The sequence below is a fragment of the Gordionus sp. m RMFG-2023 genome, chromosome 5 (genome assembly GCF_954871325.1).
Source record: "Gordionus sp. m RMFG-2023 chromosome 5, tfGorSpeb1-WG-v2, whole genome shotgun sequence".
Taxonomy (NCBI): Eukaryota; Metazoa; Nematomorpha; class Gordioida; order Chordodea; family Parachordodidae; genus Gordionus; species Gordionus sp. m RMFG-2023.
The window spans coordinates 21,499,941-21,526,915 of NC_088779.1; the positions used below are offsets into that span (position 1 = coordinate 21,499,941).

A 26,975-nucleotide genomic window follows, 5' to 3' on the forward strand; every position below is an offset into this window, starting at 1 on the left:
CTAATTATCGGCTTATAATGTCACAATATCAATAATATATTATATTTATTATTAGTATATATATTTAATAAAAAAAAATGAAAGTTTAAAATGCACCACTCGTTTATTTTTAATCTAATTTAAAATGTTATCCCCAACTTTCTATGCATATTTTTTCCTAGTTATTAGGAGTGTATCGATTAGAGGTCAAAAATTCCGCCCACTCATTTTTGAATTTTTTTTTAGATGATTTTTTATAAAAATTTACCTGCCCGCCCAATAATCTATAAATTTTGTTTAACCCGCCCGTGTAATGTTTTAATACCAAGTTTGGCTCTTTAAATATATTTTTAATTAAACATATATAATATACAATATTATGAAATAATTATTTTTATTAAATTGAAGTCTGTTCTGCTCATTTTTCCTGAAAGCGCACACGCCCACCCATTATTTTAAAAATATTTTTAAACCGCCCGCCACGGGCCTTATTTAAAAAAAACCCTAGGCGAGCTATACTCGTCTATTGCATTCAAGTATCGATACCACTTTTCGGAGGTCGATCTGATTTTATATTAGTATACTAATCGTTTTAATTTTTAATGCATACATCTACTCCTCTCACATATACTTCTGAAACACCGTAAAGTGCCAGATTTTAGATAACTGGAAAGGTAACGCCATTTTAAAAATCAAAAGTTAGAGAATGCCTTCCTAAGGGTTCAAGGACAAAAATTATGACATTTAAAATAGAATTTTTTTTAGAAATCTTAGAGAGAAGGGAGAATCGACCTGTATTGGTTTATTCAAAGTCTAACATTTATAAAATTAAAGGTATTTTGTAAATGGATTAATGGCACGATTATATAATAAAAAAAGAATGTCTTTGTAAAAATATAATTTTTCGCCAATTTAGAAGAAGCCTTGGTGTATTCATCAACTCCTTATATATATGCCTATTTTGCCATATATATTTTATAAGAATTGTCATTGATCTATCAGGGTATTTTTTTAAAAAACCATAATTTAGTGTTTAAATACCAAATAATTTCTTAATTATAAAATGCATATTTTGAAATTTTGTCGAGATATTTAAGTATAATTTAATTAGGTTTCCTTTCTCAATCCTTTATCTTGATATTTGAATTAGAATGTACAATTATTTTGGTTTTCTGGCCTCTAAAATAATTTCTACCAAGTTTTACCGGTTCGTAATTTTTTATGAAGGAAAACAACATAAATTTGCCTAATTATCAGCTTTTAACTTCAGTGAACCCCAAAAACCTTTCTGCCCAACATACCGAACTGAATCGCGCTAACCTCTATTATACATTGAGAATAAAATTTAGTGAAATAATGGCTTCTTCATCATTAATTAGGTAAATCATTGTTGCATTAATGTGCAAAACTGGAATTGTTTATTTCTTTCTAAAACCATGGTGATTAATTTTTCATGTAAACAATAAAAATGTATCGGTAAAGCCATTGTGTTTTTAAATATAAATTACATACCGCCAACTTGAAAATAGCAAATGTGGCTTGAAACAAGGGTTGGATAGAATAGCTAATACTTGTATTTAATACAGGGTTGGTTATTTGATCGGTCAAATTCAATTAAAAAAATTTTTATGACAGTATTCACTTTATATTATATCTGTTAATTTGATTCATTCTTGAAATATTATTTAGTTTCCACTTTCTCTAATGTTTTCTGGTTCAATTTAATGATCATTTTATTTTATGTTTTATATTAATCATAAATTATTATTAACACTAAAGTCAACGTTTTTAATCAATTTCGGTTCTTTGTATGAAAATTACCTCATACGAACCAATTTCTTTCTGAAGAATAAGTTGATAATTGTAAGGATTAATAAGATATTTGTTACTTCCCTTAAAGGGCTATGTGTAAAAAGTCCCTTCGAGCAGCTTGTTGCCGAAATTTGATTAAGGTTGTAGATTCTTCCGCATTCCACCAATTTTGTTTATCAAAGATATCATTTATTTTTATCCAAAATTGTTAGTTGCCTATATATGATCAATTATTCTATTGGACATATATCACACAAAGTTTCTTCAACGACAGACGATTTTAAAAATTTGTTGCACATTTTATTAAAAAAGATCACTTTGCTAAACTGATTATATTTAATTGTGATGATATGGCATGCTGATTTCTGTAGCTGGAAGGTACTACAGTTGGTATATGTTTATTTTTAAAAAATTTAACATTTTTTTTAAATAAAAGATACCTGAGAATTAAATAATTACTCGATCTTGATAAAATATTTTAGAGTATTTGACCGGTCAATTGACCTGATTTAACCCGTCAATTAACAGGATTGCCAATCCTGAATTAAAATGCTAAATTTAAATACTTTTTTGTATTCATAATTAGTATTTATTTGAATAACTTATAGAGTCTTTCTTTAGTATTTGTATTTTAAATGCTTAAAATAAATAGTATTCATTATTTTCTTTTTATTTTATTATATTATAATATAATTTATTTAAATATTATTTTTGTGATCTAAGTTAGAGAAAAAGAAAATCGAGCCCATCTAATTCATCCTATTTTATCGAAATGTGTGACGTTCATTTACTCAAGAAAAATATTTTTAAAAAAATTGAATTTGATGATATAAAGCTAAACAGTAATAAAAATCAGGTCCATATTTTTTTAGATGGACTGATATTTAGAAGATCAATCATATTATATAAAAAAATCTATCTTGCAAAATTTATAATAAAATTAAAGCACAATTATATATTAGAAATTATTTTATATATTTGCTTTTGCTCAAGGATGTGCTCCTTCAAAAAAATGAGTTCTGGTTTAGGTTCAGGGTTCGGTGACCAGAATATAACATTACAGAAACATCATTTTTTATAAATTTATTTTATTTAGTATTACCATAAAATTAATTCACTCGGGTTGTTCGGGCTCGGTTTGGTGCTCGTCTGTGGATTTGGTCGACTTTGGTTGGATTGGTTCTGGTTCATTCTTTCGACCAAAAACCCAACCAAAAATCTGCTAATTCCAACCAAGCAATTTAACCACACTACTTAATCTATCCTAGATAGATATTATTACATTTAATCATCATTTATAAAAAAACTTTTAAAATCTGCTTTGCTGGGTAAAATTTAAAAATTTTTACGAAAAATGGCCGACACTTAAATATAACAAAAAGGATTGCACGAAAAAATGATCAAATAATGTTATTTTTAAATTTATATATTTTTTGAATAAAAAAAACGATTGTTTCAAATAGGAACTCTTTTTAAAAGAAATCTTATATAAATGAAAATCGTAAATTACATGTTTTTTTAAATTATATTATTTTTATTTAACATATAATTTAAAATAAATAAAATGTAAGTTAAAATAAAAAAATAAATTTTTTTAAAAAAAAAGTTTGGACCCTGTGAAAAAGGTTTTGGGTTTGGGTTCAGCGAAATATCGAGGGTTCGGGTTCTCATCCCTGCTTTTTATGTACCTTTATATTATACGAATGTGAAATAGAATAACTGCAAATTTTTTGACCCGATTGTATTAATTACAAAATTTCTGACTTTTGATGACTGGTTAGTAAAACTCTTATAAATAAATAAAAATCTTATATGTATAGGCTACTATAAAAATCCTTTTCAAAAGTATTTATATTTAAATAGAATACATTTTTATTGAAAATCTCTCCAACCTTTTTTGAAACTGTCGTATTTGTAAATACGTTTACATTATATATTTTTTTCACATTAGATATAATTGTAGTTATAAATATATATAGTGTATATTATAACACGTCACTCATAATCACGTGTTTTTTTTATGTAATGTTGTAGTTATATAATATAGATTTGATATTATAATTATTATTATTTTTTTTGGAATTAATTTGAAAAATATATAAATTATTGATATTATCTTAAATAAAGATTTATTATTATTGACTTTTGAGTTATTTAAATTTTGGATTGTCATTTAGTTTTTCTTGGTTTTCTGATTTGTAATTTCGTATAATCTTTGATAGTTGTTTTTTTAGAAGGGTTGGGTTTAGTTTCGAGGATTTGTTTAGGTAGATTTAGTATTAGTTTGTGTTTTTAGGGTTTTTTTAGAAACACAGATTGTAAATTAAGAAAAATTGCTCGATATAAAGAATAGCCTAGATTATACACTTTCTTTAAAGGTATCATGTTTAAGGCCGCATTTATAGTGCCATCCAATCGGATACGATTTAAAAGCGGATCGATTTTATAAATCGGTTCATTAAGATCAATTTTTATTTAAGATTATTATAATGATTAAAATTAATATTATTAAAGATATATTGATCTCATAAACAAATTTTTAAAACTCGATCAGCTGTTAAGTCGTGTCGGATCGGATCCCACTATAAATGCGGCATAAGATATTTAGTTTAAAGACACATTTTTAAAGTCGCTTTATTATAAAATTTGTATTAATTGCATCATTGTCACATATGTTTCTTAAAATTTAAAAAAAAAATTATAAAAAAATACAACTTAAAATTCATTAAGTATAAAAATAATTATAAGTATTTAATTTTAATAATTCGTAGCAAAATATGATTATAAAAAAAAATATTTAGTCATAAATTTCTTTTCTATATATCTGGTGTTAATTCGTGAATCTGTTTTAATTATTCTTTCAAACGAAACATGGGTCGCCAATAATTAAACCGAATTGTTGATCAGGTCCGCCTATGTCAGCGACTGCAAGATCGAGGATAGGAAGTCTCGAAGTTTTTGAAGAGCTTATATGAATCACAGTTTGATGCCAGTTGCCGTCTTTTATCTTTTTTTTTTAAAAAGAAATAAATTTTATTAGTGCCATATTTTTATATTCCCATTTTTTAAATATAAATTATCAAGTTTCTCGCAAAGAATTCATAAAATTGGTTAACCACCATTTATTTAACTTCTAAAATAGATATTCTCAGAAAGATGTTATTTTCTCCTATAGCAAAACTTATATTTCTTTTCAAATAACATTTGAGGGGAAAAATTTGTTTTTACGTGACAATCATCTTGAATGATTTCGTATTCGAAATTGGGGTGATTTTTGGCCATCAAAATGAGATCATTGTTGGTAAGGAGTTTTATGGATTTTTCATAAGGAGCATCTGCATTAACGGGATCGAAGTAAGCTATGGAATTTAAGCAATTGTAAGTTATATTTTGACTGGCAGAGGAACTGAGTAATTGCAAGAAAGCTAACTGGATTTGATCAACTTTGTAAGTGAACTTTATTTTTTTATGTATTAATTTGTATAGAAAATTAGACAAAATAAGTAATTTTAAGTTAAAAAAAATTATGCCTTAATAGTTCCGTTAAAATATTTTAAAAAAGTTATCCTATCCCTTTCATTAATTTGTAGCACCATTTTATGGTTTGCACTTCGACTAATTATCTTATCTATCATTATCATAATGCCATTTAAATCGGCTGCAAACCAAAAAATGGCGTTAGAGCTAATTCCTACGTATGTACACTTTTAGATGCAAGAGCCGCGAATCTAGTGGTGTATATACACATCATTGTCTATCCCTTAAAAATAAGATAGTGAAAAGAAAACTTTTAACCCACACACCCCAATGTGGCTTATTTAACCCCAACCCCAGAAAGATAAAATAATGCGATTTAAAAAATCTGGGCTCCGAATTTTTTAAAATATTAAATCATATGAATTAATGAGTTGGAATATCATATAAATCGCTACTCATATTTTCGATATATTTTTGCAACAATTTACAAAATATTATATTTAATACCTGGAATCCATCGTCCATTTCTTTACTAAACCACACGTGATTGGAAGTTTTAGTTCTAAAATGTTGATCCTTTCTTACCTTATAATATAAAATATGAATTTAAAAAAATAAAAATAAAACTAGTTTGAGAATAATGTTATAATTTTAATTAAGGCATTTAATTATTTTTATCTCCGTTCCTTGTTTATTGTCCCCTTCCATTAGTAATATTATTGAATATCTCGAATTAATTTTCATATCATTTTAAACCAGGCCTTATTCGAAAATGCTTAAGAAGCGAATAATGATTCTTTCGTAATTTACTTTTTGTATAGATTACGAATAATAAATTTGGATACTCTTATTCGATTAGTATATTTTAGAAAATTATTCAATTTGTTTAAAAGAATCGAATACGAATAATTTATTATTCGGGCATATGAGTTTTTGAATAGGCCTGTCGTGAGAATAAAAATTAGCTTAAATTATAATTATTATACCAATTTTTTTTTGTGTAGATTTTTGTAATTGAAATGTTTATTAAATTGTTTTTTTGGTATATTGTTTATGTGTTCACCGTTGTTTTAAAATATTTTTTATTACCATTTTGGGACTGGAGAAAATACAAGTCGCATAGGTTTCTCGGTTGCAGTAAACTTCGATAGAATCGGTGGAAGATCCTTCATTGGGATCTATCCAATACATACCTTAAAAAAGATAAGTAAATTCAAGTTGTAATATTTTTGACTAATTCATTAATCAGAGTTAGAATTCGCCGCGAATTATAAAAAATACGCTGCATTTTTTGTATTCTCAACCACACGCGTTAACCATGAATGAGTGGTAATCCTCGGAATCTCTCAATTTTAAATTTATATACGAAGGCAGTTTTTAAATTTTAACCGAAATATATTCGACAGATATACAGATCTCGTAAAAATTGTTCTGAAATTTATAGGGTAATTATTATATTCATGCTAAGACCTTTTAAAATGGGTTAGGAACCGAGCTGAAGCGAAAGATCACCTTCTCCAGAAAGAAACTCAATATGATATAATTAACGTCAGTTTATTTACCAGAAGTCTTTTCGGGAAACTTGGCAAACAGATTTTTACAAGTCTTCGCGGGACTCTCTTTGCTTCCGTCCTTGCGCACAAATTTATCGAAATCGAGTTTGACCTTGTTCCATAGTTCAATCAATTTGAAAGGGTCTATCTGTTCAGCCTGCGCATCTTTCCCGTCTTTATCGCTAGACGACTTCCTGCCATGAACTGGCACAAATGGACTGTCTGCTTGAGTTAAATGATCGTAAACTGGTGGGCCCTTGGTCTGAGATTGGGCAAATAAAGCGGCCAATGTAGCGGCATCGAAAGAGTAACTGTCTCCTGGTGGTCCCTATTATAAAAAATTTTTAAATCGATAAAGACAAGATTTTACTATCAAAATATTTTAATATTGTCTAGATTTTTAAAATATTTTTTTTTTTGAATAAAATTATGACATTATAAGATAGAATAAAAATTTATTATTTTAGTCATAATGAGGTTTGGGGTAAAATTATTATTACACTTAATTTTTATAAAGTCTGCTGCATTATCTATTGATGGTGAATTAAGATGAATGCATGAATAAAATGTTGAAATTTTTGCCTATAAATTAAAGCTCTGCATGGACTACGGCGGAACTCGGATACGTCGGATTCGGACAGACATTCTATCGGCTTTATACCATCATTTTAAAATGTATTCCGAACCCGATTCCGATCTCTATACAAAATTATAAAGTATTTTATTTTTTCAATATTTTTATGAATGAACATGACAAATACCCATTCAGCTCTTAGAATTTTGCCACTTTCGTAGAAATATTATACGGATCTCAGATCAAGCCTGATTTTAAAAAAATGCGTCAGGTGCAGAGCTCTACTATAAATAATTATGATATAAACTTCTTGTGTAGTTATATATATAACTTTCTTTTTTAAATTGTAATATGTGTTTATTTTTATTAAATTACCGGAAGTCCTGGTTCTCCTCTCACTCCTATTGGTCCCTAAAATATAAAAAAATATATAGAATGATTTTTTTAAAAAAAAATTACTAGATTTTTGATAAACATAACCTCAAAGTTTTGATTATTAGAATGAAATGAACCCTAATATTTTATTTTCTCTTCTATAATGCGAGAGATAAGATATAATTGAATGATAAAAAAAACCTTTGGCCCATATTCACCCTGTGAGCCCGGCAAGCCAATTGGTCCACTAGGTCCTCGAAGACCTGGTTCTCCGTCTCTGCCTGGGAGTCCTCTTGCTCCTCTCTCTCCCTGGATAATTTTTTTAAAGATAAATTTATAATAAAATAAATGAATTTTAAAAAAAAGTGTTATAATCTTATTTAAAGAATAATAATTAAATATAAAATATTGTTTTACCGATACTCCTGGTGGTCCAGGAGCTCCATCTTTTCCTGGGGGACCAGCTTCACCCTTTTAATAAAAAAAAAAGAAGAGTCTAATTCATATTTTGTTAATTCAGAAATTTTCTGGAGACAATATTTAAGAAATTTATTTTCAAAAAAAAATGAATCGGCAATTTTGGATTTTATAAATAAGAGAAAACCATAATATATTATGGAAATTATAATACCAGAAATATAAGCGTTAAATGGCTGAAAATCTTTAAATGGGGAATTATTTGTAAAATATAAGATTTCCGAGACCAGAAATCTAATCAATTCACAACACTATAATCTATTACTATAAAATATTTTATACCGAAGGACCGGGCACTCCTGTCATTCCGATTAGACCCATGTGTCCTTTGCGACCCTTTTTACAAAAAGAAAAGAAAAATACAATTAGTTACCCAATTTTTTTTTCTTCAATCTTATAATTTATAAGATACATTTTTTATGGGATCATTTAATCTTTTTTAAGTCACATTAGTGCCCCTTTTTCAAAGGCAAAGTAACCATTTGCAATTTTATATTATTCATTTTTCCATTTACATGTGTTTAAAGGAGGCTATATGACTAAAAAAAATCTACATAAATAAAATATTTACTTGTTTTCCCTCCGCTCCAGTTTCACCTTTAGTTCCTTGTTTTCCAGGTGATCCCTATATGAAAAAAGGAGAATTTTATCATAAGATTTTTCTACACCATAATTATTGTTCATTACCTGGGATCCTATAGGTCCCGCTCTGCCTGGTATTCCGGTTAAACCTGTATCACCCTAATAATAAGAGTTTTATAAAATATATCATATATATATATACACACATCTTTTTACATGAAATTATTATTTAGTTATAAAAATTGAGTAATAAAATTGATATAAAATGTGTTTATATTATATTACCTTGGCTCCTCTATCACCAGGAGTTCCAGCAGCTCCAGTTCCTCCTATAGGTCCCTTTAAAATTGATTTAAAATTTTATCAATTAAATTTTCATACACTTTATATTAAAGTTATTTTTTTAAATTGATATTTCAATCTTATTTATTTAACATCATTTTGAATATTAAAACCTTAATATTTGATTTCCCAAACTTATATTTGATTTCCCAAACTTGATTCACCAATAAATTGTTTTAAAAAAATGCTAACGATTCTAAAAATTTATTCAACTCATATATCTTATTGAAGTTGATTTGGTATTAGGAGGAGTATATGGAATGAACACCTGAAAATATCAATCATCTTAAAAAAATGTAAAAATATATTAATCATTTATTAACTATAGATCCGGGTGGCCCAGGTTGTCCGGTAGGTCCTGTTTCTCCTTGACTTCCAGTTTCACCTCTCAAGCCTTGAGGCCCGGACTGACCATCAGATCCTCTGAATCCCTATATTTTTTAAAATAATATACACCTTTTCCAAGTCATTGTGATTGATTGAATTAAATTTTGTAATAATAATAATAAACCATGCAAAATAATTATATTTGGTTTTTTTCAAACATTTGATATAAATTATAAATAAGCATTATTTATTTAAAATTAGCTTTGATACAAATGTTCTTGAAGTGTCGTGATCTCAATTTTATCATAAATCTTTGTAAATATCTAAGACTTTCGAAGACACAAAAAGATTTCTAAAAATCTTTCTTAAAATTCTTTATAGTGAAAAGAAAATTAATATAATTATTACAACAATTATATAAATAAATAAACCTTCCCATTTCTATTATTTAAAAATGCTTTTTTGATACATTTTATCAAAACTTCAACTTATAGTTTTTTTGGTAGGGGGTTTAAAAAGCCCGACTCGGGTCAATTTTTAAAAACGTCCCGATTAAAATTTTAGCCAAAATAATATTATCTAAGCCTGGAGATTTTGCTCATAGATGGCATATAGGTTTAGACCACTCGAGGTTTATATAATATTATTTTGGCTAAAATTTTAATGGGGTCGGTTTTCAAAATCGAACTGAATCTTTAACAACCCTACTTTTTGGTTAAGATTTATTATTTATTTTAAACGAGGAAAAATTAATTATAGAGGGCAAAAAAATGAGAATCCTAACTTTATTTTAAAAATTCTTTCCATTTATGAAAAGTGTTTCATTTGATAAGTTGAATCCTAAATTCATTTCTCAAAAATATTAAAATATTATGTAAATTCGTGGATCTAATATTAGCTCTCATATAGACTTTCAACGGAAATTATTCGCCAAAAAAAAGGGTTTAAGGTATTATTTTTTAGCACTTTAAACAAAAGTATTATTAACAAAATCATCCAGTCACTTGAAGAAAAGAAAATCAACATAACAGATTGCAGCATTTTTTTTACATTTAATTATTTTATATCTTTTACACATCCCATCTATATTTATTCTTCTTATTTAAGTTGTACATTTATTTATGACTAAGTTATATTTTTTTGAAAATACTGTTTATTCGATTTATATTTAAAATAATTTACAATATTTTAACCAGAAATAATTTTTTAAAAGACTATTTTGGACACCCATTTTTTTATATATTTAAAAATCACGCTTTAGCTTCCGAAATTATATATTATATCCCATAGGACAAGACCATCTAGTTGGCTTCGGAAAAAAAACGTGGTTCTTTCTGAATACTTATCCAGAAACATCGGGTTGAGATACACGCACTCAACCGACTAAACCACAGAAGATCAACGAAAATGACTATTTTTTTAATATAAATAAACATTGGTTATCTCGACGATCGTATCAGAATTTAATTGGTTCAATGTCTCATGAGTTTAACATTAACCATACACGAATTAACTAAAATTTATGGTAACATATATAATTTGGGCAATTCTCGACGTTCTAATACTATCTAGCATTTTTTTTAAACTATATATCTTTTTCCGTTTTTTGTGGGGGTCATTTGAATAAATTCATTATTTATTGTAAAAAATATACATATAAATGAAATGTTTAAGGATATGAAAATAACTCACTGGGGCTCCTTGTTCTCCGGGTAATCCAGGTTCTCCCGCGGTACCTTGAAGTCCTGTAGAGCCCCTCTCTCCTTGAGCTCCTTTAGCGCCCTGTTTTCCAGTTTCTCCCTAACCATTGTTTTATAGTTTTGATCATAATTTTTTTTGGTGTAAGTTAGGATTATAAAAAATTTGAAATATGTTAGAAATTCAAGTATAATACAAAAATACTCTGAGATGCAAAAATCATTAGAGTCTTATTATTTTTTTACCGATTTATAATTTTATTTAATTTCATAAGGACTAATTTTTGGTAATCTTAGGGATAAATAATGGAAATGTACCAATAAGCCTCTAAAGCCTTGGGATCCTTTGATTCCTGGCAAACCTTGCAATCCCGGAGTACCAGATTTTCCCACTGGTCCTGCAGGTCCTTTCAATCCTTGTGGACCCTACAAAAATTATAAAATCATGTTTGAATTTATTGAAAATTGAACCTGAGTAATTTTAAATTTTAACAATGAAAAAGAGTAAAAATCAGGAATGTGACCCTAGATATAATTAATTTCACTTTGTTTTTGAAAATATAATAATCCTTTAATTTCGATCTGTCGTGCATAGTGTTATGTTCAAATTATCATATTTGAATCTCACAATAAATGTGTGTTGTTCAATGACATTAATTATTATCCTAGACTAGCAATTCATTGATTAAAGGTGTGTAGGGAAAACCGGGGATAGTGTTATCCGGTCAGGTAAATTCTGCTAAAACATGCCCCACTAAAGGCTAAAACGTTCCCTCTGTATTTCTCATAACTAATTTTCTTTTAAATTTATGATTATTAAGAAAAATAGGAAAGTGTTTAAATATTCATTTCTACTGTAGATAAATATATAAATAATAAAACAACGTTATTATTATTTCGATAAGTTACTTCTTCTTTTTTTATAGCCTCTCAATATTTTTTAAACAATATAGGTCTCTCCTATACATAGAAATTAGCTGTAATCAGTAATTGGCAGTAGTAGACGCTCTGAAAGACCTTTCATTGTAAATCTTTCACACCTTCCAATAGTGGAATTAATGCGTGTACACTTTTTAATGCTTTTAATGAATTAATGTTGTCAGTCTAGGCTAGTATTAATGTTAATGGTGTTGATATAGAACACGAGGTATAATCCCTAGTGAAGTCTGAAAATAATTTATCATTATACTTATAGGAGATGATACCTTTCAAAATAAAACTGCATTATCAAAATCAACTCCCCTTTTGTTGTGTGTATATAAAGTTTACTAAATCTCCAGTTATGCCTTTTTCTCCTTTGATCCCTTGAGGTCCTGCTGGTCCATTAACTCCGTCTTTTCCATTCTGGCCAGTGTAACCGATCTCACCTGGAGAACCTTTTGCCCCAGAAGGGCCTCTAGAACCTTGTGGACCTGCTTCTCCTTTGATACCCTAAAGGTTATGATATTTATTAATTATCTTTTGGACAATGAACGGCATTTAATCTGACCTTAAAAGGAAAAAAATTTTTTTTATTCTTACATTTTATAAAATACGTAAATAATCTCATTTTTAATGAGATTTCTTTTGAATAGTAAAAAATTAGCCAAATAAAACTTACAGATGGACCTTGAGGACCTTGTGGACCTGGAAGTCCTATTCTTCCTATTTCACCCTATAGTTAAAAATCAATATGTTAGAATAAATATAATTGATTGCGATAAAATATTTCATGAGATTTTTTTTAATTCTAACTCTAAGAATATCTTATAAAATGAAACTTACCCTAGGGCCTGCTTCACCTCTTCCGCCTTTCGCACCATTAGATCCTGGAAATCCCTTTAAAAAATTAAATTATACATTGAAATATATTTTATTATGTTCATATTATATTGTATACCAAAAACTTTGAAATAAAAATTATACCCTGAGGCCTTGTGAACCTGTTATACCCTGTGATCCTTGTCCTCCCATTTCTCCCTATATTATATTTTTTTTTAAATTAAAAATATTTTCTAAAGTTTTCATGATCTAAAAATAATATATGGGGCATAAATTTTTTTTTAAAAAAAAATTAATTTTTAATTATGGATTTTTGTTTAAAATAATTTTCAAATTAACTTTTGGTCCAGGTGAGCCATCACTTCCTTTAGCTCCTTGAGGTCCGTGTAAGCCCTAAAATGTTTAAGTAAATATGTTTAAGTTTTTTAAAAGAAAAAATATATATAATTTCTTACAATAGGTCCAGTAAAACCGTGCGGGCCTTGAGCTCCGGTTGGTCCCTTCATGCCCACATCTCCTCTTGGTCCTTGTTCTCCGGGATTACCTTGCGAACCTACTTCACCCTATAAAGAAAATTTTAAAATTAATTTTTATAAAAAGTTATTCACACAATTGCAAAGATTATACATTATATTATTATCGGAAATGTTGGCGCAAGTTTCTTTTTGGAAGCGAACTAATTTTAAAAAAAAACTTCTAAGAACTTCTAGATCGCGCATTTTATGGATGAGATTAGGGATGTCCGATATTATTTTATCGGATCGGGTCACCTTCTTTAAAATATCGGTTATTAGACAATATTCAGATTCGATCCGATAAGATGACCTCTAATTTCTAAAAAATTTATTTCAAATTTTGTAATATATATGTTTTATTACTTATTATTTAAATAAATTAATTTTATTATATAAAGTGATTTATCAATACAAATATTTTATATACTTTTAGATTCATGAATATAAACTAAAACTGATTATTATAATATATTTAAATGACTTTTATATGATATAGTTAGACTTTTTTGGTTACGCCGAAAACGCCGCCGTTTATGAAAATCACGTGGGGGCATAAATTTTTTCATATTTTATACATTTTTATTCTAATAATAATTAAAATAAAAAATTATTAATGTGAAAACTTTTTTGGTATTTTATACTTAAAATCTCATCAAATGAATTAGAGAAATTATTACTTCTCTAAGATATAAAACTGCAGAGGTTGAATTTGAATTATAGGCAGATCAAAGAAAATTCCTAGGTACAATAGATCAAACATCAGATATGTTAGATCTTGACAGCACTGATCCATACCCTGCCAGCAGGCCCACACCCGGCCCATTATTATATTTTCTAGCGAGTCTGGGCCGGGCCTGGATTTTTAAATTTTTTTTTAATGGGCTTGGGCTGGGCTTGGGGCTAAAATTATTAAATTTAAATTTAGATTATTTAAAACAGTTGCTAATTTAAACAAATATTGCCTTTTTTCCTCCTAATAATAATAAATGTCAGTATTGTAAACAAAATGATTGCCTAAATATATTTAAATATTGTTTATTTTCATTAAATAAAAAAAATTAAATTTTTGGATACGGGCTTGGGCAGGGTTTGTGAAATTTTTTTGAAATATATCACGGGCTTGGGCCGGACTTGGGAATTTTTTTTAACATTAGATCTGGGCCGGGCCGGGCTTAGGCCTAAAAAAAATTTTACTGCGGCCTGGGCCGGACTTGGTCAAAAAATTAAGGCCCCATGAAGATCTCTGACCCTGATACCGATATTCAAGTTGGTAATTCCAATGATAATAATAAAAATAATTCCACGAATATGAAAACCTTAAAACAAATGCAAAACCAGGTGGCAGATTATATTAATTATGCTAGAAAGCATATCTGGATTAAATAAGAATTTAATTAATAATGTTTTGAAAAGAAGTGGAAAATTTCTCAAATGAACTATTAGCATCTTTAAAAATTCAAAAAGACTGTCAAGTTTCTTCAAAAAGGGCCTAAATTTAACTTGGCACTACTTATTAGAAGTGAAATTGAAACGCATTTAATAGTAAATGATTTTGATAATTAGAAATAATTTCACTTAAGAAAAATATACAAAAAAAACTTGCCTTATGATTTTCGATTTGTCTGCAAGTAATAATATAATTTAAAAGATTATCTAGGTATTAGCTTCTCTTCTAGATCCCAAAGTAAATAATAGAGGAACATTGCTCATCTTAGAAATTTAAACATCTTTAACTTATAGAGAATGATAATATTCGGGTATTAAATATATCGATTGAGGATCAAAGGGGATTATTTAATTTAAGTTATTTAACAAAATTGGCAAATAAACATTCAACAAATAATTATGATTCCACGTTAGGTAATTTAGAACAAAATGTCACATTCGTAAAACGCTTCACAATGGATATTCTAAATTTCTGGAGTCAAACGAAGGGTTAACTTCGTAATCTCTTCATGCTAGTCATAGATTTACCAGTGGGGTTGACGTTGAATTTAAGGAGATGGTCATTATATCCCGAAAATTTAAATAAAATTATTTTTATATGTGATAATTATAAAATTATGAAATCGATTTTGGATTTATGAGTTTTCTCTTAAATAAAGATTTAAAAAAATTTGCCGATATATCTGTAATGTATATTTTATTTTTTTTAAAAAAATTAATTTGCAATTAAAAAAAATGTATGTTATAAAAATTTAACTGCCCCGATTTACGCCGCTTTTGTTGACTACGGCTAAAAATCGGCCGAAAATTAGATTTTTGAAAATTAGGTCTACCGCCGATAGTTTTATCGGTGCAAAGGTTTAGGTATAGTTAAATCATAAACTATTAAAAAGTATCTGAGACGTGTATATGTATGTAGAGTGATGCGAAATCGTTCTACTTGAGCCTGCTTTTAAAACATCGGAATTCAATATTTTAGTAAAAATATTTCCTGCCTCGAGATTTTGCCAATGGATGTCCAAACCTTTATGCCATCTAGGAACAAAATCTTCAGACTTATGTAAATATTTTTTCTGGATAAAATATTGAGTTAGCCGTTTTTAAAAATCGGCTCAAATGGAGCGATTGTACAATACTAGATGTATTAAAAATTAAAACGATTAATATGTTTACAGAATACAAAATTCGATATGATATCGGATCGGTAATCGGCCATAATTAATTTAATATCGTTAATATCGGATCAGATCGACCTTCAAATAGTAGTATCTGTACACCTCTAGATGATATATAATGCTTATATGGGTTTAATCCCTAAATGAGCTTGATAACGCGTAATCTTATAATTAACATTATATAATATACATCATCTTATGAATATAATTGGAAATAGGAGAGTTTTTTTATAATTTCAACTTTTCTTAAAAAATATTTATGATATCAAAATAAGTGTATTTTCGGTATGACAGGCAAGAATTTAATATGGGATATTTATCATTTCTTCTAAGTTTGGAAGGGGGATCAGAAATCTTCATAAGCCGGGTACTAGCCGGCCTGTGGCTCATAGGCTGGGTAAGGGCCTGATATTATAATTTATCTGGCCTGGGTTTATAAAACTTTTTTAATGGTATTAGGTCAGGTATGAGACTTGAAATTTTTCACTTAATTAGCTTATTTAAAAGAGTTGCAAACTTATAAAAAATATTGCATTTTTTTTCTTCTAAAAATAAAAACAAATTTCAGTATTGAAAACAAAATGATTCCCTAATAAATTAAATATTGTTTTTTTTTTCATTAAAAAAATACAATGGATATGGGCTTGAGCGGGGCTTGGGAAAAATTTTTGAAAAACTTATTATGGGCCTGGGCTAGGTTTGGTAATTTTTTTTAATATTAAATATGGGCCAGGCTTGGATCCAAAAAAAAATTTTTACTGATGGCCTGGGCCGGGTCTTATCAAAAAATAAAGGGATGAAGCTCTGAGTGAGAGGGAAAAGAAAAATATTAATTAGGACAAAAATTTTATTTAATGATCAAAATATTATATACATGTGATATTACATGTATAACTAACCTTCAATCCTGGCAAGCCTATATTTCCTGCAGGTCCACTAGGGCCAGTTGTTCCCTGTTCTCCTTGTTTACCTTCTGGTCCTTGTTGTCCCTGTAGTCCTGTTATGCCCTGTGGAAAATAAATATATGTAAAAAGTAATTTCTAGGATCCTTTTCTACTATTTATTTAGGTATTGTCCTGTGTAATGATATAGGAAATATAACACCAATATTATCATATCATTTAATAACTTGCAAATGCTTGTATCTGATTTGAATAGGCATGAAATTTAGTCACAATAATTTAAAACATGATTAAAATTTTAAAAAATGTATCACTTACTTGTTCTCCTTTGGGTCCAGCTTCTCCTGGGCTACCTCTTCCACCTGGTATTCCCTTTAAATAAATATAATAGACATTATTAGAGGATAGATAGTTATTATATTGTAGAAATTTATACACCGGATAAAAAATTAAAGAAGCTTTATTAAAAGCAATACTGTATATAAGAATATGACGTAAAAAAAGTTCCTAAAAGAGATGACTAAAAAAAAGGAACTCTATAAAATATAAGTAAGTTATTTTTAAAAAAATTGCTAGTTATGAGTTAATTTTTATGTTAAAGGGTTTATTTTGATTATTTTTAATTAGACTTTCTAATTTTACACTAATAACCAACTACATTCAAATATTTTATATTAATAATTATAATTGAGAATTCTGGCACACTACTAAATTCTTCTAAATTTTATAAAATTTGTAATAATATCTTAAATTCAAATAACAGATTTATTTCGACTTAGATATTATAAATAAGCATATCTGAATGTTCCATAATGTAGAGCAATCACACTACCAAGAAACTTCGTTAATAATTATCAGTAACAAAAATACTAAAAAAAATATTAAAATTACTTACTTTGATAATTGATCATTCTGTAAGATTTTATGCTTATAATTCTTTCTTTTTATAATTAAATTTTTTAATAAAGAAATAAAGCATATAAGATCAAAATTTAAATATAATTATAATAGTAAATCTATAGGCTAAATTTTTAATGACCTCATAAAATTTTAGGCATCAAGTCTGCTGAGGAACTTGATGTATATTTAACAAAAAAGTGTACAATTAATCCCCATCTCCTTTGATGTCTTTATAGAGCTCAGAAAACGGATGGCGGTATCATCCCCATTGCAACGAGCTCGATAATAAGCAGGATTCTTGCAAAATAATAAGAAATATGGACAATGCTCAGAAATCTGTGGGGTAATCATTAATTTTCTTAGAGACTGTGTCAAATAGAAAATCTGATCAAAGATTCCTGGCCCCATATGTATTCTCCCCATTACATATATTCGAAATATGCTAAATTACTAAAAAATAATTGGAAATCTGATAAATGATTCTCCTCCGTACTCAGCAAAAATTATATCAACTTGGTTCCAAAATAAAAAGTGAATCTAAGGCTGCCTTCTTAGTCAAATATTTTTGGAATGCATTGAAAACACATACTAACTTAAACTCGATTTTAAGAACACTCATGTTTCTTCCTTATTTGCCAAATATTCTAATTTCTTTTTTATTAGCAGTTATCCTCAATCTTCCATGTTTATAATATAATCAAGATCCAATTAAATCTGAACAAAGCATTTAACAGAGATCTCTAATCCTCCTTTCATCTTGCATTGGCATTTCGAAAATAATAAACAAAGTCCACCTTCTCCGCTTAGATCCTAAAGTTTGTCTACAAACTCCTTAAGGTTTTTAAAACATTGTTCATTGTCTCATACCGGACATCGATGAATATGACAATGTTTTGCAAACACCCCATTTCCTTAGAATCTCTCATTCTGGGTGATTATAAATAACCTTAACTCATTTAGGAACTCTTAAGCTGCCCTAATACTGTAAATATCATAAATTTGTTCTCGGCTAGTCCTGGCACAAAAAGTTCGGGATAAGGTTTAGGACAAGTTGGAGAAGAGAATTTCCAATGAACTAAATGTTCACGTGATAAAATAACTGAAAAATCTCGCCAACTTTAAATTTGCAAATCTTGATAGCAGTTAAGAATGGATTAAAGTCATCCCCTGCCATAACAATATTTGCACAGAATGTGTCATATTTGCTTATACTGTACCAATATACTGCAAATTCTCAAATGGCTTTCTTTTTCGATAAATAAAACAAACCATTACCACTTTCTTTCTAGCTCCAAAACCCATTGTTTTAAACACATTAAATGGGAAAAGACAAATAATTTAGCCTTTCATATTTTAGAAGGAAATGAGGGACATGTCATGGGGCTAAACCTCTATTAGTATAATTGTGAAATAAAATTTAAATGAGAAGTACATTTAACAACAAAAAATATATTCAATATTGGACAACATCTTTTTTGTTCCAGTGGCCACATGGATAATAGGCATCTTTAGACCACAAGGTTCTTTCCTTCCTAGAGAGACTTAGTTCAAAGAATGAGGCGTTTTCTTTCTATCAGAAAGTATTTTACCTTGGCCAAAACATCGAAATCTATAGACTATATATTTTTCATCAAAGCTCGGCTCAAATGTAGCCATTAAATTTTTTAAATTATTTAGGCAATCTTCCATTTAAAAAAGAAGTATTTCATCATTGCTTTTTGTTCTAATTGAACGAAAAAAATCAATCTGATTAGTTAAGTTAACTTTAGTTATTATAAAAAATTCAAAATGTTTACGATAATTCCAGGAGTTCCTGGTAATCCCTTTTCTCCGATCAAACCTTGTTCTCCCTAAAATAAAACAATATAAAATTATGAAATAAACATATTTTATAGAATTAATAAAACTAAATTATAAATTTTTTTAAGATTAATATTCAAAAATTAACAATTAAAATTATTTGGGTGATTAATTATTATAATTAGATATAAAAAGGAATTAATAAAAAATTTTTAACTTTTTGGCCTTCAGGTCCAGCACTTCCAATCGCTCCCCTTATACCTTGAGGACCACCTGGTCCTCTAGCCCCCCTTTCGCCAGGTGCACCTCTATCTCCCTATAAAATTATATTTGTAAATAAAATGACATCATTCATTCATCTTAGATTTCTATTTATGTATATATATTTTTTAAAATAAATTAATATAAAAACAATATAAAAATTAAAATATTAGTTGTATATTTTTAATGCCTTAAGAGATAATTAATTCAAAAATTAAGAAAATTATTTATTAATATAAAATTCATATTTATAATTACCCTAGGTCCGGCGGGTCCAACTTCTCCTCTTTCGCCCTGTTGTCCAGGATCCCCAGATTTTCCTTGGCTTCCAACTATACCAGGCAACCCCTGTAGACCTTGAAAACCTTGTGCTCCTATCAAACCAGGAGTTCCTCTTGGACCGGTTTCCCCCTTTTTTAAAAAAATATTTATACATGAAGAATTTTAAAAAAAACAAGTTATTTTTAACAAATTGGAAAAATAAAAATCTAATAATATCTAAGATATTGGCTTATTCTGCCCGCCCTAACCTCCTTCGCGCTAAGCTTGTAGTAAATTATGAAATATATAGTGAAACATTAAGACATAAGTTTCGTAAATTTGAAAGATTATCGATCTCCTTTTCATGATACAATAATTCTTCCTTCTTTTAATCATGAATATAATTTATTTTTAAAATACAAATCTAATCATATTTAGTTGAACTATGATATAATATTTACATGTGGTCCGGGGAGTCCAATAGGTCCGATAGTGCCATCTTTTCCATTCTCGCCTTTAGGTCCCGTAGGACCAATCGATCCGTGCAATCCATCATGGCCTGGTAATCCCTTTGAGAAAATGTGTTTTGCATTTTGTTGTAACAAAAAAAAACTAAAATAATAGTTCTAGTGCTCTGGCCTATTCCATTCTCTAGTTAAATATTACTAAATGTAAGTATAAATCTAAAGGTAGATATGTCAATATTCGAATGGTGTAAAAATAAAATTAAACATACCGTTGTTCCCCTAGGTCCACTTGGCCCAATCATTCCTGGCAATCCTTGCAATCCTCTAGCACCTGCTTCACCTGGCTTGCCATCTTCTCCTCTTGACCCCTGATGATAGTTTTATACTTTCATTATATGATATTTATTTTACTTGAAAAAATAATTTAAGTATGTAATTAGTTCTTTAGTTACAGAGATGCATTAGCTGTTAGGCTCAATATTTAAAAAAATTTAGGATAAACTTGTTTAATAATAATTTAATTTGAAAATATAAAAGAATAATGGCTATTTAAAATTATTTGTATGTTCAAAAAATATTTTTTATCTTACTGGTAGTCCTTGTTTTCCTATTCTACCTTCAGGTCCTTGATTTCCGGGTAGTCCCTATGTATATAAGGATAATTTAGTTTTAATTAATGTTTAAATCTATCTATCTTTCTTTCTTTCTTTCTTTCTTTCTTTCTTTCTTTCTTTCTTTCTTTCTTTCTTTCTTTCTATATAATTTGTATACAAAATTAGTTACTCTAAATCCTCTTGGTCCAGATTTTCCTTGAATACCTCGATCACCCTAAAAAATGAGATATATATAAAAATTTATTTCCAACGTTAATATAATAAAATATAATATTGCCTTTTTATAAATCTAACGTTTCTTTTTAAAAAAAAATCACTTTTCCCATTAATTATAGCATATGATTAAATGTTATATTTAAAGTTATTGAATTTTTTAAAGATGCTTGGAATAAATGGGATATCAGAAACCTGCAGGCCCTACTCTGAACGGCCTAAACGGTTTATAAAATAGTATGATTTGAGCCAGGTTTAAATATTTCCGAGCCCTAAATATTACTTTAAAAAAAACCAGGATCGGGCCAAAAATAATTTTGTTTTAAAATTCGGGATAAGCCTAAAAATTTGACTTATGAAAGTCTCTGACATATATTATATATATTTTATACAATGATTTATAGCTTAAAATTACTATAAATTTGTTTATTGAAATATTCCAAGAAAATGAGATAACTTTAGGATATAAATATAATTTACAAAAGTTAGTTATAATAAAAAACATTTCTTAAGGAAAGTATAATGCTATAATTTATTTCATTTTAAATATACCGTCGGTCCTTTACCCCCGGTCAGACCAATTAGCCCCCTTTCTCCCTGTAGACCTCTTGGACCACCAGGTCCTGTTAACCCGGGTAAACCTAAATCTCCTGGTAGACCCTTGATTTTATATAAAAAGAATATAGAATCAATTTTATCATTCATGCAGAAATAGATTTAAAATGTTTTGATTTTTAAGTATTTATTAATTTTGTAACTAATTGAATAAACCGATCTTTTCTGTTCTACATATACTATTAAACCCGTAAAAAACGAAATTTTCCAAAAATGTAAAACCCATAACAAATTTAAATATGTATGTCTATTATTTTTATTGATACTGGTTTAACTAAAATTAAATACCCTATCTCCTCCTGGTCCTTGTAACCCAGGCGTGCCGGGCAAACCACGTTGTCCCTGAATGTAATAATAGGAAAATTATTATTTTTATATAATACACAATGAGTGTCTATCTCTATATCTTATTTTAATTATTTAAATCATGATCTATACAACACAGATTTTTTTAAGTAAAATTATCTAAATTTTAAGAGAAATGTAATCTGTAATCATTCTACTATTCGAGTGATAATTATTTAAAAGAATAATTTTAGAAAAAAAATTTTATAATGATAAATTTTTAATACTCTAGGCCCAGTTTCACCGGCAGGTCCAGTTAGCCCCGTCTCTCCAGGTACTCCAGGTAAACCCTTTGTTCCTGCTTCCCCTCGGACTCCTGGCTCTCCTTGAATTCCCTAGATATATAAGATTTTATTTATAATTATATAATATCAAAAAAATAAAATAGTGTATTACCAGTTTTGGATTAAAAAATTTTCTATTTTTACACCAAAAATAACTCATTTAAAAAAAATTAATCACCTGTTCTCCTTTTTTCCCGGAAGGACCTTCCTTTCCTTGTGCTCCATGTGGCCCTCTAAGTCCTACCAGACCAGGAAACCCTATAGGTCCAGTTTGACCCTATAAAAAATATAAATCTTAGTATAATTATAGGTTGATTTTATGCATTTTTTTCTAATAAATTTGGTTACCGAATTGAGGTTTAAAAATATTTTCAAAATATTAATTCTAATTTTTAATTTCGATGATAAAATATTAAATAGATATAATATTGGAATAACTTACGTCTGCTCCCTTTTCGCCGGGTAATCCATCAGATCCAACTCTTCCCTATATTCATGCATACATGTTATTTTTATAAAATTTAATTTTGTTATAGATATTTTATTGTTTAAATAATTAATTAAGAAAGCTCCATATTTAATAACGAAACATTTATGAAATAGATAATTTTTTTCGCTCTTATTACAGCTGGGCCAGCGTCTCCGGGTAGACCAGGTTCTCCGTTGATTCCTCTCGGTCCTTGCAATCCTACACTTCCTTTAGGACCACTTGGTCCGCAATCACCCTAAAATTATAATAATTTAATTTTAAGTTTTAAAAAATAATAATAAAAATAGATAATATTTTAAAAGATTTATTAAATTTCCAAAATAAAAATGTATTTTAAAAAATTCAAAATAAAAAACAGATATACATGTATGTGATTATAGGAAAAAAAGTTAATTCTAATATCAAACTTTATATTATTAAATATTTTATATTTTAATTACCTTGGCGCCTGCCGAACCAGGAAATCCAGGTAATCCAGAAGGGCCGATTGCACCCTTTATTATAAATATAATATTGATTTGATAATTGCATAATAATATTTATAGAAAATAGATTCTAATTATTTTAATGCTACTAATTAAATTAGATATATAAAGAAAAACAGTTGGCTACTTACAGGAGATCCTTGAGGGCCTTGTATTCCTTCCACGCCTCTTAAACCCTTTCAAATATCATAATAAATTATTTCAATGTATATTATATATGTTAGGTAATTGCTCTATTATTTAGTCTTTTTATCATCTCAGTCTCGAGGTTTTAAAAAAAATAAAATTTCAAGCTTGAAAAAATCATTTAATGCTTGTAGGATTTTGGCACACATAGACAATTTTTAATTCTTACCTAGCTATATTTACAATATGAAGATGAAATAAATTTAAAGCAAAATAAAGTTAGCTAATAAAAACCTGTATTAGTAGATATCAACCTATCTAAAATTAAATATTGCTTAACCAAATGTCCTTTAAAAGAATAGGCAATCACGTATTTTATCTAATCATATTATAATAATACACTTACAGCTGGTCCTGATGGGCCTTCCTTGCCTCTTTCACCTGCCGGACCTCTAGGACCCTATAAAAATATTATTTTAATAAATTAAGGAACTATATTAAGAATATTTTGTCGTTACATTGATTTAAAATATTAATCATTTTTCTTGTAAATTTTTTTTTTCTCAATCGAATTTTTCAAAAATTGATAATAAAATACTTAATTCCCCATAATTAATGAATAAATTCTTTAAAAAAAGAGTAAATAACAATATAATTATAACTAGAATATTTTTAAAATAAATGATTTACCGTAGGACCTTGTAGACCTATTTCTCCTCTGAGGCCGATTTCTCCCTATTTACAATATAAGAAGAAAAATAATAAAATTTATTAGTTCTTTTTTTGCTTAATCAACCTATTTATTCTCTATTCCAAAATTTTAAATTTAACCATGGATTCAAACCCATTTTCATTCTTACCGAGTTCAGATGGAAAATGAGTTCGGATGAGCGTCTTTAAACGGCCCGTTCAAAATTTTAGCCAAAAAAATGTTAGGCAAGCCCTCCGATTTGGCAAATAGAGGTCCAAATCTTTCTGCCATAACATAAATGAGCAAAATCTTCAGGCTAAAATTGACCCAAATTGGATTTTTTTAACACTACTAGTTCTGAGTGAGCTGGAAGTAAGTGATAAATTAATTTTTAAAAAAATTGTTTATTTTTTTTATCAAAAAACTAAATTTATTATAATCTTTTTACGCAGGAATGTATAATAATATTCCATTAAATAGGCTACTTTAAATCTATCTCTATGAAAATAGTATATTATATTTATACCATATATTCAAAGACTGGTATGTCGTATAGTTATCCTAAAAGGTTCAGGTTTGGTTATGGCTCAGCTGCTTAAAAAGATTCTGGTTTTTAATATATGGGTTTTTTTAATATTTGTAATATTTATTCAAAATTAGTCTTAAAAAATGACAATATAGAAAGCCACAAAAAAAGCGTGAACTTGTTTTATTGAGAAAATATACAGTACACACCCTATAACAAAGTGTAATTAATATTTATAATTAATCAGTAAAGATAAAACGTATACGGCTATGAAAATACCAGAACGTTCATGATTAAAGCTAGCAAGCCAAAATCTGAGTGTTTCTAAATCAATTTAAAAAATTTTAATCGTGTGCTTGCTTATTGGTTACATTATTTTGAACAATTTCTACCAGCGATAAGCGCTTGCAGTAAACTAGGCCTAGAATTCCAAATCCATAAGTCCATAATATTTAATAAAATAATATTTGATTTGATATTAAAATTGTAGAGCATTTTAGTCAACCACTTTTAAATAATGAAAATTATTTTATCACGAAAACTACATTCAATTATTATATCTAAATTTTATATAATCAAGCAACAAATTAACAAAATATTTTAAAATGCTACAATAAAAATTTTTTTTGGTGAATGTTAAAAATTACCATTATAAAATTTAAAAATCAACAGGAATTATCAAACACATGAATCACAATTTATATACAAAACGTTTTTAACCGGTTTAGAGAAATTATTAGGTTTTATTCGCGCCTTTTAGAGATTTGGCATCAATGTTTGGTTATGGTTCAGAAAATTATGAGGTTCATTTCATAAAGGTTCGATTCGGTTTGCATAAATGAAATCTAAGCTAATTAGTTATTATCTGCAACAAATAATATTAAAGAATTATTGTTATTAAAATTAATATGGGAGGAAATGGCACATTTTGAATTCGCAACTTGTCATTAAAGAGGAAAATTAAAATCTTGGAGGAAATAAGATAGTCACGAATTGTAATATATATGTTTTCCTTTGGCATATTTATACCTTTTTTAAAAATTTAAACCAAACCTTCGTTTTTTCTTTAATTATTCAGTTTCAAAGCCAACTTAAAAATGGGTTCAGATTTAAAACTGGCTTAACCGAGTTTGGGCTTTTCTCAAACCATCTGATTGGGATATTGGAAATGGATAAAAATTAAAAATATTTCTAAATGATATATAACGCCAAAGCATAAAAATAAATTGCCTATTTTTTTTATTATTAAATAAATTGCCTATTTTTTTTATTATTAACCCAAAAGTAAAATAACGCCTCAAAGAGTACTTATGTAGATATAATATCTATAATTAATACTTTTGTGTAACACATATACATAAAATAAAAATATCAAGTACCTAAAGGTTTCGACTATAATAAATAATTCTCGTATATATGTTTTGTATACATTAAATTTCTACATGATAAATATTTTTCTTATTTGACCAAACTAAACGTTGAACTTTGTTTAAAAAAATTATGGACTATTTAAGAATTTAGAAGGATTTTGGTTGTAATGGATATATAATTTCAAATGTATATAAGCATTAATTGAATTGTTAAATAGTTAATTTGTTAAGAATTTTTTTAAAAAAAACAATGCTGAAAGAACGGGTTTGTTATGACTTCTGACTTAGTATGTTGACTTTTTTGTTGGAATTGACAAAATTTAAAGAATATTTAAAACTCAACAAAATGCTTGAACAAAAAAATTTTTATCAATTGTGTTGAGAATTTATTATTTGTTTAGTTGATACATTAAAAAAACAACATACAGATTAGTGAAGTAACTTATTTTGCTCTTAGAATGTGTTGTGTGTCTTAGGTGATTAAAGCTTTAATCACAGCCAAGAAAGACCTTAATAAATATATTATTTTAGGT

The 26,975-nt window shown here is 27.8% G+C and overlaps 1 protein-coding gene across 1 annotated transcript in view; it reads right to left on the reverse strand.

Moving 5' to 3' along the window:
• Positions 1-4,481: 4,481 nt before the first annotated feature.
• The window catches only part of LOC135929513 (collagen alpha-1(I) chain-like), a 36,300-nt gene continuing 13,806 nt past the window's right edge, over positions 4,482-26,975 (reverse strand). Inside the window, exons 16-55 of the mRNA XM_065466124.1 lie at positions 24,546-24,590; positions 24,262-24,315; positions 23,861-23,905; positions 23,685-23,738; positions 23,381-23,479; positions 23,197-23,241; positions 22,933-23,031; positions 22,698-22,805; positions 22,414-22,467; positions 22,063-22,170; positions 21,467-21,511; positions 21,274-21,327; positions 20,953-21,051; positions 20,678-20,785; positions 20,214-20,366; positions 19,912-20,010; positions 19,691-19,744; positions 17,313-17,366; positions 16,992-17,099; positions 13,412-13,519; positions 13,296-13,349; positions 13,101-13,154; positions 12,960-13,013; positions 12,796-12,849; positions 12,465-12,626; positions 11,514-11,621; positions 11,191-11,298; positions 9,495-9,602; positions 9,115-9,168; positions 8,935-8,988; positions 8,819-8,872; positions 8,530-8,583; positions 8,188-8,241; positions 7,972-8,079; positions 7,771-7,806; positions 6,831-7,149; positions 6,358-6,461; positions 5,776-5,853; positions 5,020-5,247; positions 4,482-4,798 (exon numbers count right to left, since the gene is read on the reverse strand). Coding sequence (XP_065322196.1) covers positions 4,652-4,798; positions 5,020-5,247; positions 5,776-5,853; positions 6,358-6,461; positions 6,831-7,149; positions 7,771-7,806; positions 7,972-8,079; positions 8,188-8,241; positions 8,530-8,583; positions 8,819-8,872; positions 8,935-8,988; positions 9,115-9,168; positions 9,495-9,602; positions 11,191-11,298; positions 11,514-11,621; positions 12,465-12,626; positions 12,796-12,849; positions 12,960-13,013; positions 13,101-13,154; positions 13,296-13,349; positions 13,412-13,519; positions 16,992-17,099; positions 17,313-17,366; positions 19,691-19,744; positions 19,912-20,010; positions 20,214-20,366; positions 20,678-20,785; positions 20,953-21,051; positions 21,274-21,327; positions 21,467-21,511; positions 22,063-22,170; positions 22,414-22,467; positions 22,698-22,805; positions 22,933-23,031; positions 23,197-23,241; positions 23,381-23,479; positions 23,685-23,738; positions 23,861-23,905; positions 24,262-24,315; positions 24,546-24,590 — 3,585 coding nt within the window. The 3' untranslated portion in view covers positions 4,482-4,651. The remainder of the gene's footprint in view (positions 4,799-5,019; positions 5,248-5,775; positions 5,854-6,357; positions 6,462-6,830; positions 7,150-7,770; positions 7,807-7,971; positions 8,080-8,187; positions 8,242-8,529; positions 8,584-8,818; positions 8,873-8,934; positions 8,989-9,114; positions 9,169-9,494; positions 9,603-11,190; positions 11,299-11,513; positions 11,622-12,464; positions 12,627-12,795; positions 12,850-12,959; positions 13,014-13,100; positions 13,155-13,295; positions 13,350-13,411; positions 13,520-16,991; positions 17,100-17,312; positions 17,367-19,690; positions 19,745-19,911; positions 20,011-20,213; positions 20,367-20,677; positions 20,786-20,952; positions 21,052-21,273; positions 21,328-21,466; positions 21,512-22,062; positions 22,171-22,413; positions 22,468-22,697; positions 22,806-22,932; positions 23,032-23,196; positions 23,242-23,380; positions 23,480-23,684; positions 23,739-23,860; positions 23,906-24,261; positions 24,316-24,545; positions 24,591-26,975) is intronic.